The sequence below is a fragment of the Colias eurytheme genome, chromosome 17 (assembly GCF_061535395.1).
Source record: "Colias eurytheme isolate Ceu_HAF_F1 chromosome 17, ilColEury1 Martin Lab GWU primary, whole genome shotgun sequence".
Taxonomy (NCBI): Eukaryota; Metazoa; Arthropoda; class Insecta; order Lepidoptera; family Pieridae; genus Colias; species Colias eurytheme.
The window spans coordinates 3,261,325-3,278,474 of NC_142996.1; the positions used below are offsets into that span (position 1 = coordinate 3,261,325).

Below are 17,150 nucleotides of genomic sequence, written 5' to 3' on the forward strand. Positions count from 1 at the left end.
TCAGTTTACTTCTTTTTTTTAGTCCTATTGACTAGGGTTATTTACTAAAAGCGTTACGATGGCTTGAAGTAATTACAGGTTCAATAAATAGTTAAGAAGATCGTTGTATTTTGAGAATTAATTTGAATATTTCCATTTTTGATAAGTTCAATTAAATAGAGCTTTTATCTAGCTTACTAAATTTTATAAAATTTTGTGTTCAAGTCCGGTAGGCTTCAGAATCCAACATTAATTTTTCGTTCCCCTAAATGATACCTAATGATGTCTCTGCAGAACAACCTTTACCGTGATAGCTAGTAAATTAATATAAAAAAATTCAAAGCTCTTACCAATAAATTTCTACCAATTTAATAGAATCTCTACAACTCTACATGTATTTTTTTCATGTTTATAATTTTTAATAGTTAAGAAAATATGGAAAATTATATCAATAAATTAGATCTTTAACTTTGGAAAACCCTTGGACATTAAGGATAGGTACCTATTGCGAAACAAAATATAATTTTAGACAACAAACGCTAGTAGATAGTATGTAAAAATTATGCTAATAAAATTAATTTACATTAAGTATTTACAAGTATTAATGTTGTTATAAAGAATTAATGATGTATGTTCAATGTAAATCACAGTGAATTGCATATTGCTACAATTCGCGAAAATGTACCAATTGCACTGCAAACATTATTTCCGCATACATTAACAACATACAAAATAAATATCACTGTCCTGTTAAAGGCTCCAGTGTTTATTCAGATAGCCGATACCAGTGTTCACATAACTCATTGTATATCCTTAGTAAATCAGGGGAAATGATTTATCAGTACTTTATACGTGATTTGCGAGCGTTTCGATTTAATCGCAGGAAGCCCGCGCGGCCACTATGATCAATCTGCAGGAACTATCTATCCAGCTGCTAGGCAAAACCTGATTCATAACATAGTGTTTATTCTATAGACTTCCTTCGGGCGGAATGCTCATGCAAAATTATGCAACACATGCATCCGAGGGAAGTGTGCTGATAATAACGAAATATCCGATGAATAATAATAACTATAGAGAAACCTCACGGGACTCTACGCTTTGAATTTTAAACGAATGGATATTTAGATCTCAAATGTAAAACAAACACATCAAATCAATCTGACTGAATTAATGTTGGTAAGAATGTAAGAGTATTCTAAGTCCCGGCACGTCAAAGCCTCTATTCGTAGAAGTGCGTAAAAACCGGTCGAAAGGCGCGCGCTACTGCTCGCGTGCTGAGCGCGCGCCGCGCTCGTACCGGGACGCACGCGCGCGCGGCGCACGTCCCCCTATATAAACCGCGCCGCCCTTCCTGATTCAATCATTCCCTGCTCTCGCTCCGTGCAGTGCATATCGCTCCTGCTCTCGCACCCTGTAAATACGTAGACGTAGTTCGTTTTTAGTTACGTACTAAGTTAATATGTGTCTCGCTAAGGAAGAATCACAATCGCCGAAGAAGGAGGCTCAGTCGCCTCGTTCGCCTTGGATGAAGCTCTTAAATAGACAGGTAAGATTCTAAGCATTACTATTTTGTGTAGCACATCTATTTTAAAATCTTTATACAATAAGTAATCAAAATTCAATTTTTACCAAATCTAGACCTCTATACAGTTATTTTAATCAGTTTTCTGTTTTTGTTATAGGGCTCAAAGCCAAGGCTGCCACGAAAGGTGACTAGCTCTACGCGAGTGAATCTAAACAAGTGCTGGTCGAAATTGGGTGAACTAATCTCCAATGCGGCGCCACGCACTGACCTGCCATCGCATAAGACTGCTTATCTTGAGGAACCGGTAATAGTGCCGTTCTCTGAGTACTTCTATCCATTGGATCCGGTCAAACCGGTCACCGAAGACAACGACAATGCTGAAAATCAAAACATACTCAACTCCAGCCGCTTCGAGCTCATCTCTGACGATTCAGAGATCAGTGACAACATGGCGAACGAAGTTCGGGAAATCTGCTACACGGCGACCAAGTCCAATTGTTTCGTATGTAAACTTTGCTATTAGTTGCTCCATCAGTCTTCCATCTCTATCAGTTATAATGTTTGGTACTAATGCAGTGAAAACAAAATCATGTCTTCCAACGTTAGATTAAGTGAGTGCTGCGTAAGCACGCCCGTCTTCCATTAGACTTAGTGACGAATTATGGCACTGTAGCATCATCCATTGCATGTGATTATATTGTGTGATCAGTAGCGTAAGTGATAGAGTTATACGGATGTTCTTATCGTGCCATAGTTCAAAGTAAATTAGTTGTTCGTTGTAATGTAACAGTAAATTGTCACATCAAGTTTTGGTAGACAGCTTTAATGCAAACTGCACTGTAATTATCTAGCACCTCTGAATCTTCTGTTTCAATTGTAACATCTAATTTTTACTTCAATCCAACGTCTTCCATTAGTTTTAAGTGATTATCTGTGATACAAAGTGTACGTGAAGCTTTAATTAGAATAAGTAAAGAAATTTTATATTGTATACTTTATAGTGTAGTACCTATCTAATGCAATAATTTGTCTTTAGTTTTATGCGCTTTTAAATTTCTTAGGTTATAAAGTTATCTGTAACTTTAAAATTATTGCATTAGATACAATAGAAAAATCTATATCGAAAGCTTTAATTAGTTGTAAGTTAGGTAAGGTCCATTATTATCTCTTAGTTTTTTCTTATTTTTTTTTTCAAATTATTAAGAATTATCCTTAATCGTGTTAAGCTAAAGTGGGCCGAATGTGCCAATCTTATTTTAAGGTTTGCTTTATTGGATTCTTTATTCTTGGTTTAGTTTATAATTTTTAATGTTAATTATGATCATTTCAATGTGCCTTTTTAGTGTAGTCTTTGCCTTTATGTATAAGTTAGTTTAAAATGATAAAATTGGTAAAAATGTAAGTAGATCGTAAGTTTAGTTTATAAACCATTTTGTAGACTGATATTGGTAAGAACAAGACTTTCGTTTGATCTCTGTTTAATAAATATACTTTAATAAATATTTCTATGTTTCAATGAAATCCTGATAACTCCTGAAATTTGTCATTTGATATCATACTAAAATTCCTTGAAATCGCACAGATTTAGAATATATTGTCATGGGATGAAAATATCACGACCTTGAAGTATTTGTTTTTAAAAGGTCACTTATCTAGTAACTTTATTAACCATAATGCCATGCAAATTGCAATTGTACTTAATAATTTATTTACAAATTAATAGCATTCGAGTAAATTTTCACAATAATGAAGAGCTAAATAATGTTACTTAAAGGTGAAAACTGAAATCTACTGTTACCTCAAATAATCTTCACGACCCATGCCATCATTTTTTTAATAGTACCTACCTACTAAACTCTAGTTTTGTTGGTCTACTTCAAATGAATATCTATTCCTTAACCTGTATAAAAATAAATGTTTCTAAACATTCAGAGACATAACTCGAGTCTAGATTGATATTTAAAACTACACAACAGATTTTTTAATAGATAGAGTGATTGAAGAGGAAGGTTTTAGTATGTAATTTATCAGATTGAATTGAAGCGGGCAAAGCCGCGGGCGGAAATCTAGTATGTTATGACTAAGCTACGTGTGTGATCTTAAAATATCAATGTATGATTGTGTATGATCCTATATTTTCTGTAGTAATGTTATATTAAAGTGTTTTGTAGCGAATCTTAATTATCTAAATAAAGGTTTTTTTAATAAATCGTATCTGAAGAAGATGATGTTATTATTAAGAGATGGTTGCCCAGAATTAAATTCTGCACAGGCCAATCTAAAAACTAGTCTCAATAATAAAAAATATGAATGAATAAAGTTTAAATCATCGAATCGCTTGAACCACTGACCTAATGACTCAGCTCAATTCGACTTAGCATAGATTGAAAATTAATTACTAAGCTTTCGATTCGATTAGACTATAAATAAAATACGCCAATCTAATGATTTATATACAAGCTGTATATAGAATCCTATCTTATTTACTTGGTATATTTGGATCATTGAAATGGATACATATACCATGGATAAAAAAATTGATTTTGTTCTTTAATTTTGCTCTACGCTTTTTTATACCACCAGTTCAATTTTTTGGTTTATTATAGTATATATACATATAATGTTTTCCTTTCGTAGTCATTAATCTAATATAGGTACTAAATTGTTTGATATTTTTTGTATGCATGTGGATTAATTTATGTGATTGGGAATTGTGAGGAAAAATAAATAAATTATTCATTATTTATCATTACTATAAATGTACTCATAACAAAGTTTCTTCTATATTAATAATAACTATGGCGCTTATTTTACTATTATCGTGAATCATTATAACCAGTTTAAGCTGGTATTTTGCTCATATTACTATAATTTTGCGCGGGAAACCTCTCTGTGTAGAGCTAATATAAAAAAGTGCAGTGAAGACTGAAGACTTAGATAATTTAAAAAAAATGTGCATAGGTAGGTACTAGACCTACATGTTAACTCATTCTATAATAGTGATTGTACATTATAATATTACTATGGCTCTATTTTATTTAAAGTTACATGTACCTTCATTTTAGGGGTTGACCTAGGAAAATTTAGACCCCTGATTTTAAAACTTGCGACCATCCAATTCTACGTGAATTTTGAGAACAGTTTTAGGATGCCAGAATACAAGTTTTTACGTGGTCATATACCCACTGGGCATCTCGATTTTCCAAGGTTTGCACCTGGTCGCAAAATTTGGTCTAGAATGAATGCACTACAGAAACCTTTTTAATAAAGAACTTAGGCCTTAAACATAATATAGGAGGATTGAAAGAAATTTATTGAAATTGTCGTAACCACCAACAGGTCAGCTCTACACATGGTTATTTACTACATACAACGTAAGAATACATTTTATTAATGTTTGAATCTATACAGACTAATTAAGTGTTGTTTAATGATAGGATCTAACCGTCATATAAAATAAAACAGACGTGTGGCACTCGGGGACTGCCGCGGTAAAGCTAATGCATAGAATGCCTTCAAGCCACACCTCCGTGTCCGTCGGAGTGGAGCGTGAGGTTTTTTCATTACGGAATTTCTCGATTCGGTCCCCGCGCTCAAGGCCCGCGATAGAAGCTATGCAATAGCTTAATAATAATCAAGGTCTTAAATATCTATAGTATACATACTTTATCAACTTCTAAACGGGAAGTTGAACCTTTATTTTCTCATCAAGTAGCTTAAATTGGTTTGATGTGTAGATAATTACCTAATACTGAAATAATAGTACAAACTCGAAATTTAATTAAATAATACGAATGTTGAACTATCTAATTAAATATCGAGATGGTATAAGTTTATTCGTATCTACTACATAATTGAACAACATAGCTTAACACTATGACGTCGACCGTTACAAAAAATCTACAATATACTATACATAGAACACTATCCTATCATAAATAAAAAAAAATAATGGATATCGTCGATACGTGTCAAACGGCGTACATACGTGACATTACACAAAAGTGTTGGATGTCCATTTATAAGGTATAATAAAACGCGGGCAAACGTTTAAGAATGATAAATCGGCGGAGTTTGTAAGCGATTCGTTCCGTACTGCATTCGGACACAAAAGTACGACACCATAGACCTTTGCCTTTACCTTACGAGTTCGAAATCGCAGGATACAGTAATAAGGCACCGTGAAATCGCGGCGCTGTGACGAATCGCAGAAAAATTTCGGTTTTTCGGTTATTTCTTAGGGATTTGCACGGGCTTTCTTCAGCGATTTGATACGCTGAACGGGTGTCAGTATTACAAACACATGTCTTTGATTCTATATTGTATTTCTATACATCGATCTGCGACGGCTTTTAGATTTCGCGACAGATTTCACGCCGCAAACGCGTTACATTGATGTTGACTTACCTTCGTCACAGCTGCTAACTATTTAGTGGCTTGTCTTGTAGAAATTATGATTTTCCTGACAGTTATTTATGTGTGCAGATTAGCTTAGTCACTATTCCAACAATAAATAGTTGACCATACAAATATATAGCACATAACAAACGTTAAATGGTCGTCTATTAAATGATCTAATCTTTCCTTGTATACAATTAATGCCATATAATTATGTGCAATTAAGGTTTATGGCCAACGTAGTATTTGATGTTACTCATCAGCCTATTAGTCTGACTTTTTGGGGAGTTTTTTCTTTATAGAGGCTATTAAATCTTCAAACAGGATTGAGGAAAAATGTGGTTATGGGATAAAAAAGAACTATCAGTTGCTGACTAACGCTCTTTCTACGAAACGAAATAATATACATACTCAATCAAACAAAAATATTTATTTAGGCATGCAACAACTCTTTTTAAAGCACTTTTGATTCATATAGGACATAGGTAATATAACAATTAGGTACCAGAAATAATGTTATAGACAAAGGCATTGATTTTATATATGTAATGGTTTCATACTGCACAGACTCGATATTTATTTATTAATTCATCCTAGCCTTTGAATAGATTGTCTTTCGTTTCCCTAAAAAATTTATATGTTTACATATAATAAATGTCTATATATGTTTAATATGAATAAATACATCATGATGTATACTGATTATACTGATATAAATTAATCCTAAATAAAAATGAAACAACTATCCATAGGTAGAGTAATATTTTGAACAATTTTTATAAGAATATTAAAATATTTAGATCGCTACGCCGTAGCATCATTTGGTGTCTACGAAACGTTTTTCTAAACAATTGTCCTATAGGTATAGTAATTTATATGCCTGTTATATACTTTCATACGTATTATCCATAATTCCTTTTATTTTAAATGCTATATATTTCTATTGAAACCACTTATTTATGTGCACATAATATATGAATGCTTATCATGAATTAGTTAGTTGTTTTATTTAATTTTATGTTAAAATACATAAGTAATAAACAATCAAAATGAATATATGTATGTTTATATGAATTCCAAACGTTTGCATATTACGGATAAATAATATGAATAAGGCAGCTCCATGTTTTCAGTTACATTCAGTGTCTAGTTTTTGTAGTACCTAAGGATCCTAGTGCATTAATTATTATAGCAAATTGGTTACTATACGTAAATAGATAAGAATAAAAATTTAACTAGCATATAATATATCAAATTTTGATGTTAAACATTACTTCTACATTTTTAAACATAACGATGAAATTTATTAGAATAATACCTACATTCATAAGCTAAATCATTCTAAATAAAAACACGTGGAATACATTCACACAATACATTTAACTATAGCCAGCAGTATTGTGATATTTCTGAAGATGTTTTTACAATACCAATTTAAGTTCTGTTTGAGGTGGCCGCCTCTGTCGCCTGTCGGCGTTTTGAAAGCTACTTATAGTGACAATCGGGAACTTTGGGAAGTACCGGGCAAAATGTACATTCCTAGAATTGGAGGCATTTGTGGGCTTGTCTAGCTCGTGCCTTAACTAGGCTAAAATTACATATTGTTAAAATAATAATATAATATTATAGAAAACACTTATATAGTGAAAGTTCGTTATGGGAGCTTCTATGTTTGTGCGTAATAGTGTTTTTAGAAAGAGTTAAATCCTCTTTTTATAAACTTGTAGAGATTCGTATGTGTCAGTACCTATAGCAAAAACAAAACGATCGTATGATCGTAAATTGATAATATTTAAATTACCTAAATATAATATATCTCATATATAGGATTACTTACTTTTTATTTGCTTCCTTATGTATATAGGAAACTATACAATTATGGATAATTTTATATATTCGTCACGTAAAACCATGAAGTCAATTACTTCATAAAAAACTTAAACATGTGGTGTCAAAATAATAACCAAGGTGTCGGTCATTTTATCGAACAGAATCTAAACACCGGCCACCCGCAGTTATTATCAAAGCGAAACCGTCAAATATTCAAATCCAAAAACCTGTGAAAATCAACAGAGTGCGCTTGTGAAAATTCACAGCTCTATACCGCTTTGTGCAAAACAACATCCCGTAAAACACGGATGAGAAGAAGCCCTAATGTTGCATCTACACGATTATTTATCTAAGAACTCGGGTATGCGCAAACCAATCTAAGGTACCAGATTGGTCAAACTTCATGCGACGTCAAGCAAAATAGATCGTGAATCTGCACTCTTATAGTTTCATCAAAACAGACCTTCTATTTGCAAACTTCTTAATGCATGTATATGAATTTTACGAACAAATATGACCTTTAATTCCTTGAGATAAGGTTCTAAATAATTATCTATTAGACTTTTCGGTGAATTTATAGCTTTGTGGAAGCTTCACGCTTCGCTATATCGTCAACAAGAGGTGATAGCTAAAAGTGTTATTAACCGTCACCTAAGTTTTTATTCTTTTGTGGGCACAAATAAGGTTTTCACGCTCGTTGGCCGTGTAAAAATTAACTTGTTAATGTTACTGAGTGTGTGTCATGTAACAATAGAATGAGGCTCTATTTAACACGTTCGCGGACAGTAACGACCACAGGCGTCTAGACAGCTAAAAGTGATACGACAGTACGTCTGTCGACGTATCAGTTTTTACTTGCATAAAATCAGTACGCCAAACGACGAGCGATTTTTCATACTATCATAAAGAACGGCATGTTGTACTGTCATCACAGGTATAATTACGACTTTTGTACTGTCACTGCATTATTTACAAAAATTCGTCAAAGGAAGGTACTTCCACGCATACATTCATATTTTTTTACCCCTCTCCCCGCGCACACTACGCCCGTGGGCGTCATGTTTGCATACGGTTAGTCGAGTACTGCGCCGCTGCGGTGATCCCGCATGCCACGTGTGAATTGTTGTTCAGAAATTGAGTATTTTGTTTCCAACGTAATTTAATTGTTTTACTCATACTGGATGTACTAATTCAAGTCTAGTTGCTTATGTAAACAACATATTTATGTTGCTATTGTTTGTTGTGAACACGATTTTGTTGAACTAAATTTGTAACGAATATTTTTGAAAATGGCGTCTCGAGACTCGTTCGAAAAAGAACAAAAACATCTTCAAGACCTGTTTGATGCAGCGTCTACCCCTGAATCGAGTCCATACCCATTTGCTGATGATGGTGACTATGAATCTGACGCTGAGTACTTACGACGTTTACGCCTATATCCGTTCTGTCATATCATATGGTTTTTTAACCATGTGTTGTAACACTACGCCCCTGGGCAATGTATGAAAAAAAGTAGTGTCTCAGTAGCTGCAACCTGTAAACCAGTACTGTCCGCGAACGTGTTAATCTCATATCTTTAGAAGATATAAAGTAAATAAGGTATTATTATAATAGAATTATATCATCGGTCCGTAAAGTAATTTGTAAAGGTATTTTTATACAATCTCATCCAAATATTTTATATGTCGTAATCAGAACCATTTGAAGAAAACCCAAAGATTGTAAAATTTTATTATAAAAATGGACGAATCTCGTTTAAAATGATTCACTTAACGACCAACATCTATAAACAATCTCTTAAAAATGCCTACACTTAAGTTCAAACATTAAACTATTGTTGAAGAATATCCCAAGATATTCATAATGAAATGGACGTATCTCGTTAAAAATGTTTGAAATAACGATCATAAAAATTTAAAATACTTCACCACTGTCGAATTTTCATCCTTTTAACGTAGACAACGTACAGACAACTAGCAACGAAACAATACCCATTCAATTGTTTACATCTGAACAAATGCAGTAGCGACACTCGAAACTCAACAGGCTTTCCGTTTTAAAATGCTAATCTTTTCGCACTCAACCATTGTAGGAAGAGTGCCATAAACTTGAACCTGTTACTTTTTACAGCCTTTAAGTGACCACTTTACTATTGTGAGGGAAATTTTTAAGATTTTACACTTTAAGTGGAAAGGAAACCGCTAAAAGCATTTAATTGGGTGTTTTGTAACACTTGCTTACTTCCGAGTGTTGGCGACCATGATTTTGAGGTTTTGGAAAGTATAGGATATGAGGTATTAATAATTTATTTATGTTGTAATAATTGATCAATGGAATACTTTTTAAATGTGCATATCATTATTTACTTCAAGTTTTTAAATAGATTATCTTCTTATATATAAAAATGTATCGCAAAATGTGTTGGTAAGCGCATAACTCGAGAACGGCTGAACCGATTTCGATAATTCTTTTTTTATTATATTCCTTGAAGTACGAGGATGGTTTTTATGTAGAGAAAACGTAAATATGTACCACGGGCGAAGCCGGGGCGGACCGCTAGTTATATTATATTTGTATAATGTATATTCGTGAAAGTTGCATAGTCGTAATTATATATTTATATTAAATAATGTATGTATTTAAATTTAGATGTACAGATTTTCTCGGATATCACAAGCAGGTAAGTAATGTATTTATTAATAGTTTTTTGTGTCTGACTATCTTAATATATTTTTGTGCATAGTAAATATTGTAAGCTTTTGCAAGATAAATATCTACCTATAGATAAGAACGAACTTTCATCCTTAGTTAATAGAAAAGATTTTAAAAAATTGTTACTTTCGAAAACAAACAAATTTAACAGGATCGAAAGTTACACAATAATGGTGACACTACGCAACTATTCTCCACTTGTCACAATCAGCAAAGGAAGCCCCATTAGTGGCAAATCACAAACACGTGACGTTAAAATATTCGGCGATAAAAACGTTCGTTAGTGCTCTTTTTTTTATTTTTCAATAAAAAAATACATTTATTTCTGCACGTGTAGCAACCTTGCGGTGTCGAATTGCGGCGAAATAACCGTTTTTTGGACGGAAGCTGCTGATTTTTTGATGTTGACAAAAAGGATACTTTTGACAGTTACGTGGTTGCGTGCGTCGCGTTTTGGATACAGGAGGTTAAAAAAATAAACACGTACATTAGTTAAATAATTAGGTAGATAACGTAAAAGTTTAATTACTTCATGCTTTTTATAACTCATCGTTTTTTGTCACAGAATGTTTATCGTTTCTTAAACTATTCTCTTTCAATATGTAATAATAACATAAATCCCAAAATCATCACAAGAAACACGTAATTCGAACAGAGCAAAAAACCTCGGTCATTTCGCAAACAAATGGTAAAACGCGAATCAAAAAAGTCCAACCCAAAACCGTATTCGGTTAGGACGTCCTTATCTTATTTAGCAAAATCTTTTTACGTAACATAATGCCGACTGGCCGAAATTGTAAAAAAAGAAAAAAATCAAGCGAAAAAATTTAATTGTATCTTCGCGAAATTTCGGTTAAAATAGCTCTAGGCTACAGGAAATGACTGTGCGGCAAAAAAGCTCAATAGAAGCCTACAAAACGTCTCAGATTTGATGGATCGGCCTAACACAATCATTCGATACGACACGGCTAAGATGGCCTTAAAGTGCCCCTTAAAAATACGGATATCTTTCAATTTATGGCCCTTTATTGATAAGACTTTTCTCTGTCTTTCAATGCAAAATCAACTTTATTACCTTCCAATACCATTGCATTTTCATTGAGACGAATATGCATAAAATTATAATCTAAATCAAACTTTATATCGTTACGTTAAAGATGATTTTCGCTGAGACATGATTGAAATAATTTTACAAGAGTAACCAAACACGAACACGTGTTTGTAGGCCACTAGAGTGCCATTTAAGTTTGTTTACGAGACGCTACATGAAACCAACCCTTATAACAATTACTGATAAGCATGGAGGTGTAAAAACTATTATAATAGAATTTTATGCTTAGATATAGTTTGTTACCTGTAAATAAGAAGCAAGTTGGTAAATATATATAGATATTGAAGTAGGTAAAGACCTACTTTATTTATTATGGGCACCAAATTTAAGCTTATGAAAAAATGAAGTTAATTTATGTCATCAATTAACTACATGTATTATAATTTCTCAACGTAAAATTAAATCAATTTTTATCTTCATAGTATCTAATCTATAAAAAATTACACGTTTTGTTTTGTACAATTTTATCAGAATTAATTGTCATACTCCTATTTAACACATAAATCGTATAATATAATAAAAATATATAAATTCAGTAGTGCACAAAAAAGCGGTAACTTTGAAAAAAATCACATTTATCGGTAACCTAAGGCTATTCATGTTCCTATTCCATCATCTTTAAAAACTTTTGAAGACGCACACAAAAAGATTTTAAAAAAGTGGGCGTTACTTTTACTGTCATTTCAATGCATTTTATAATGGCGGGCCGCATCGCTCGCGCCGGCCTATTATTGAAAAGAAAAAAAATCCCGCTTAAACTTTTTGAAAAGAAGCGTAGCCTTTGCGAATCTGGGCAATAAATTCCTTTTGATTGAATTTCGGACTCACGCTGCGCCATAGGGGCTCATTATAGTCTCGATAATTTCGCGTTTTTTCTTATTTCAACGGACTTTTTATGTTTCCTTAGTTTTCGGACGTGGATAGTATGAAATCGGATAATCGGATGAGTGCATTTTTGGTTCATCAATTTGCTGTGCATTATAGCTTACCAAATTAAAATTAGGTAAAAAAAACTTACCTATTGTATTCTAATTTCTCTATCGTGATAGTTAATAATCGATATGAAATGCTTATTAAATTTATCCCAACTTATTACTACGTCTCATTACTTAGGAAGGTATCTACTTGAAAAGTGAAATAATATTGCATGATTAATGATAATAATCTTTAGGTAATTTTATTCACTCTCAATGTATAAATAATAGCACATAGTATGTTGCTTGCTGATCCGTGGTAGATTTTTTGTTTACATTAAATTAAATATGCTTAGTTGAAATTATTAAAGTCCAATGAAACAAGGCGACCACCATGTTATTGACCTATAAAACATGATGTATTGACCCACACAGATTAATTATATCATTATGTGAATTACAAGAATTACAAGAATATAATTATCCTACATCGATCGAAAAACACTTCTAAAAGATATACATATATGTGAAGTAGGAACCTACAAATTTCATCATCACAAAAAATCAGTTGCGCATTCCAAAAACCGTGTCTAAAACTTCCGCGATTCTCAAGGATTTCAGCTCGAACGAATTCATGAATGAACGTCTGCGCAATTATGCGCCGCTCAATGAGACTATCTAAGGCTTCTTTCCGATCACAAAAGAGTCCGCATTTCCTTATTATCTCCTTGCTATTGAGCACCCGATTTGATATGCCAGAGATAGGAATCGAGTATTTTCAATACCTGTCCAATTGTACGACACTTAACAGTTAACAGCCTTTTGAGGTGATCTTGTTACGCTCATTATAGTGATTGTGCAATATTTTATTACGTACAGTATTATATTATCTATGGTACTACATGATGTTTTATAGTTGAAGATAAAATATGTCGAGTAAAGTGAACAATGCCAGCTTTTTGTTAAGTACATGAATAAGTGTGTACCTACATGGAATCAGAAAGCTTTGCATTTTGTTATTTCAATATTTTCCGTGGTGGATACATGTATATATCATGAAATAAATATGGACGTAATTTCTGGAAGCGGTCAATTTTAATATTATCATAATTATAGAATAATGTTTTAATCGAAACACTTTCCATTCGAATTATCTGCATTTCAAAGAACCTCCAAAAGAAAAAAAGTATATCATGAGAACTGCAGTACGAAAATGTTATTTTTAGTGATACCATTCGAAAAGTCATTCCGCAACAATGCGACATCCAATAATTCTTGCACACATTAAACACACTTTATTTATTTACTAAACATCGAAATCTGACAAATCTTATATAAACAGAGCCAAAATTCATGGATGTTTGTCAAGTGAGGCCTTCACGCAACTGCCTCCGCGGGTTTACAAAGAAAACAACCCAAGTTTTAACCAAAACAAATATGTAACTTGCGCTTGAGAATTGTGCCTAACGGTCAAGTTATTTATTTAAAGTAATATAATTATTAGGTATTATAGCGAAATACAATGATAATTGCATAAGATCTTCTTGAATGTCTATCAATTCTGTGTCAATACTTCGGGTCAGAGTAATAAAAAGATCCACAGAAAATTCTAAAATAGACACAGGCAAGACTAATGAATATTATATAAAGTTGAAGCTACAATAAATTAGTTGTCTAGATATCCATTTAAAAATACCGTATCCGATTTACTCACTGTGGTTAATCGATATCGATCTGTTCCTTTCCAATCTCTACCTAAATTGACATACCTACTTGATTAATATTTCCCACTACATGACCAACTTTTTATATCAATTCTAATCTAAAGACACGACCACTTATCATTTTAGCCATCGTCATCAGACAGTCTTATTCTAAATTACATAATAAGATCACAACATAACCATAATTCAATTACCGTCCTAAGGGCCCATTCACAGCGCACGTGTTGAGGCTAACCCTACGCTGCGGGTCGCCAGGCACCGTCACAATGGTGTCAGAGGATTCGCTAAGTGTGACGTGACAATGGCACAGTGTGAAGTGTAAGTATTCGGATTAATTAAACCGGGAACCCGCATGGAGCGTTTGTAAGACGTTTCTTAGCGCAAATATTTTGCTTGGATTCTATTTTATTCTATATATAGATAGTTTATTTTGTATTCTAAATTTTAATACGATAAGTAAGGGACAATGGTTTGGAATCAATCACGCTGTTGATACAAAATGCAATAAAATTTTTTTGTTCTATAAAATACGTTTATTAACTATAATATACTAATTGAGCACTGTAAAATAATTATACAGTTATTTTATTACTTAGCTATAGGAGCAATAGGTGGTAGAAACAAGAATTTATATTTCCATCGAATTCATCAAACCTACCTTAAATTCAATGTAGCTTTTTAGTCTACAATAGACTCCAATTTGACTCAATCAAAAAGCTTCACTAATTATCCCCTGATTGTTTAATAAAATATGTATTGGGTCTCTGTTATGTTAGAATTTTAAAACATCATCAAAATAAACCCCGCTTGATACCATGAAAGATCCTCGTATAAAAATAGACACATAAAAGTAACATTCTTGCATATAAAACAACTTCAAACCAACCCCGTAAAAGCAAAACACAATCAATATTAACTACGACCTACGCTACGACTAATCTAATATTTATTAAAGCATTAAGTCACGTTATTAGGTGAGCTTAACAAGTTTTCGACAAAAAATCTAAATCTCCTTATCGATCGTTAGCTTCAAAATCAATCTTATTCAATTGTATTAGGATCTACATTCGTGTGGTGTAAGTGTGGTGGACCTACCTCAACAATTCGTAAAATAAACCGGGTTATCTATACAGGATGTAACCAGCAGTTAAGTTGACTTATATCTTCCTTGTAAGCCACTATTGAATTGTTGACCGAGTGCGTCAGGCGATTTTAGGCGTATTTGCATTTTACGAATGTAGAGTTTAAATGACAGACCTTTGGCGTGCTAAAATAATAGATAAGTCAGTTAATCATAACAACAAAAAACTATATTATCGTACGCATTTATACCACATTAGGTATGTTAGGAAATCAATTTTTGTTATAATTAAAATTTAATTAAGTTTTGAGATAATATCTGAGAAGCTTCAACTCTACATCACTGTCACCTTAATTATAAAATTTGTTACTTGACTTGATAAGATTTACACAGAAATTAATTAGGTTTAAAATAAAAGATTAGTTTACACGTATATTATAATCTGTTATCTATTACCTAACAAAATTATCTTCATAATTATTAATATTTAAGCTCACAAACTTAGTTATGGTTACACATAGATTACTCAAACAAACTGTCCTACCTAGTGATAATTGCAACTCTAAGAAAAGCTTGTTAAAATAAAAATGAAAAGCTGCAGTAAGTGCCAGGATTATTTGTGAAAATGAAATAAAAACTAAAATGAGTTGCTCGAGTTCTACTCATTCAACAGCTCGATTGTTATTGCAGACTGCTGTTATTGTCCTTGCAGTTTGTGCTAACAAATTTTAGTTAATCTTTTTACAAAATGAAGTATTAGTGTAAAAAGCCAAAGCTCTATATTGCTTCCTCAAATAGTGACATAATTTTGCATTAACATTTCTTCAAATTTCCTAAAAGCGAGGATTTATATTGTGTCAAACTTAACGATTTTGTCGTTGAAAATGGTTTCATTTAAGAGCACACGTCAAACGCATTAATTATAACACATTGTATAGAATAATAGTGTATTGAGGGTTGAGTGAAATTTACTATGGCGATGTAAAAAAATAAATAAAATAGAATCGCATGCTGGGCTGTCAATGGATTGAAATAAAATAAATTGTGGTGGTCGAGCCTCCCGCGGTGGCCGCCGTGAACGTGCAAACATGCTCGCCTCTGCTTGTTACTATTTTGTTAGGCGGGATTGTAGCATGCGACAGTTATACGACTATTCTGGTATGAGATGTACATGCAGCGGTCGCGCGACTTTGCTTAAACAATCTTCAGTTAAAATAGTCAAAATAATTTTACATAGGTCTTTTTCATGAAATGAAATAAAATGAAGAAGATGAACAAAACGAACACAACGAAACAGCGTTTGAATAACAACAGCATTGGAAATGAACGATTGAGTTCGTTACAAAAAAATCAAAGGACAAAACGAACAAAAATAGTAAGAATTTAATAAATAAACTGTTGCGTCGCACGTCGATTCCACACCCTAACATTATCCGCATGACTCGCACAACTAACTGTCCCTGACCATTGTTTCCTTCATTCGTAGAGCAAATATTGAGGCAGGCTCATTCAAATCGTTTGCAAACACTACTGGGTGGCGGCTAACAATGCGTTTCCACGAAACTCCGTGACAACACTTCAAATATAGTGATTATACTCTAATTGTCTACACACCTGGACTTGTATTTAGATTTTAGCGCGAACATCGTCTTTAGCAAGTGCCAGTCTAATTGATGGCCACTCATTGTACTTGTCATTTCGCATCTGTGTTTGTTTTTTTAAGTACCTACTGCTTCTTGTGAACATTTAACTACAACAAAGATCACGTCTCTTAAACTCTTTCAACATTTTCCTTCTTATGAATGTTGAATGCTTATAAAACGATGTTAGTTGTGATTAAATTTATATTTATTTGTTTTATTTTATTCAACTA

General features: G+C 32.8%; 1 protein-coding gene across 1 annotated transcript; it reads left to right on the forward strand.

Moving 5' to 3' along the window:
- The first annotated feature begins 1,320 nt into the window (after nucleotides 1-1,320).
- Nucleotides 1,321-2,656, forward strand: LOC149901106 (uncharacterized). Its single transcript, XM_090111767.1, has 2 exons — nucleotides 1,321-1,528; nucleotides 1,665-2,656. The coding sequence occupies exons 1-2, from the start codon at nucleotides 1,442-1,444 to the stop codon at nucleotides 2,028-2,030; spliced, it is 453 nt and encodes a 150-aa protein (XP_089967893.1). The 5' UTR covers nucleotides 1,321-1,441; the 3' UTR covers nucleotides 2,031-2,656.
- The last annotated feature ends 14,494 nt before the right edge of the window (nucleotides 2,657-17,150 follow it).

Coding starts and splice junctions, on each gene's coding strand:
- LOC149901106 (XM_090111767.1), top strand. CDS start 1,442: ATGTGTCTCGCTAAGGAAGAATCACAATCGCCGAAGAAGGAGGCTCAG. Junction 1,529..1,664: donor TGAAGCTCTTAAATAGACAG/GTAAGATTCTAA, acceptor TTTTTGTTATAG/GGCTCAAAGCCAAGGCTGCC.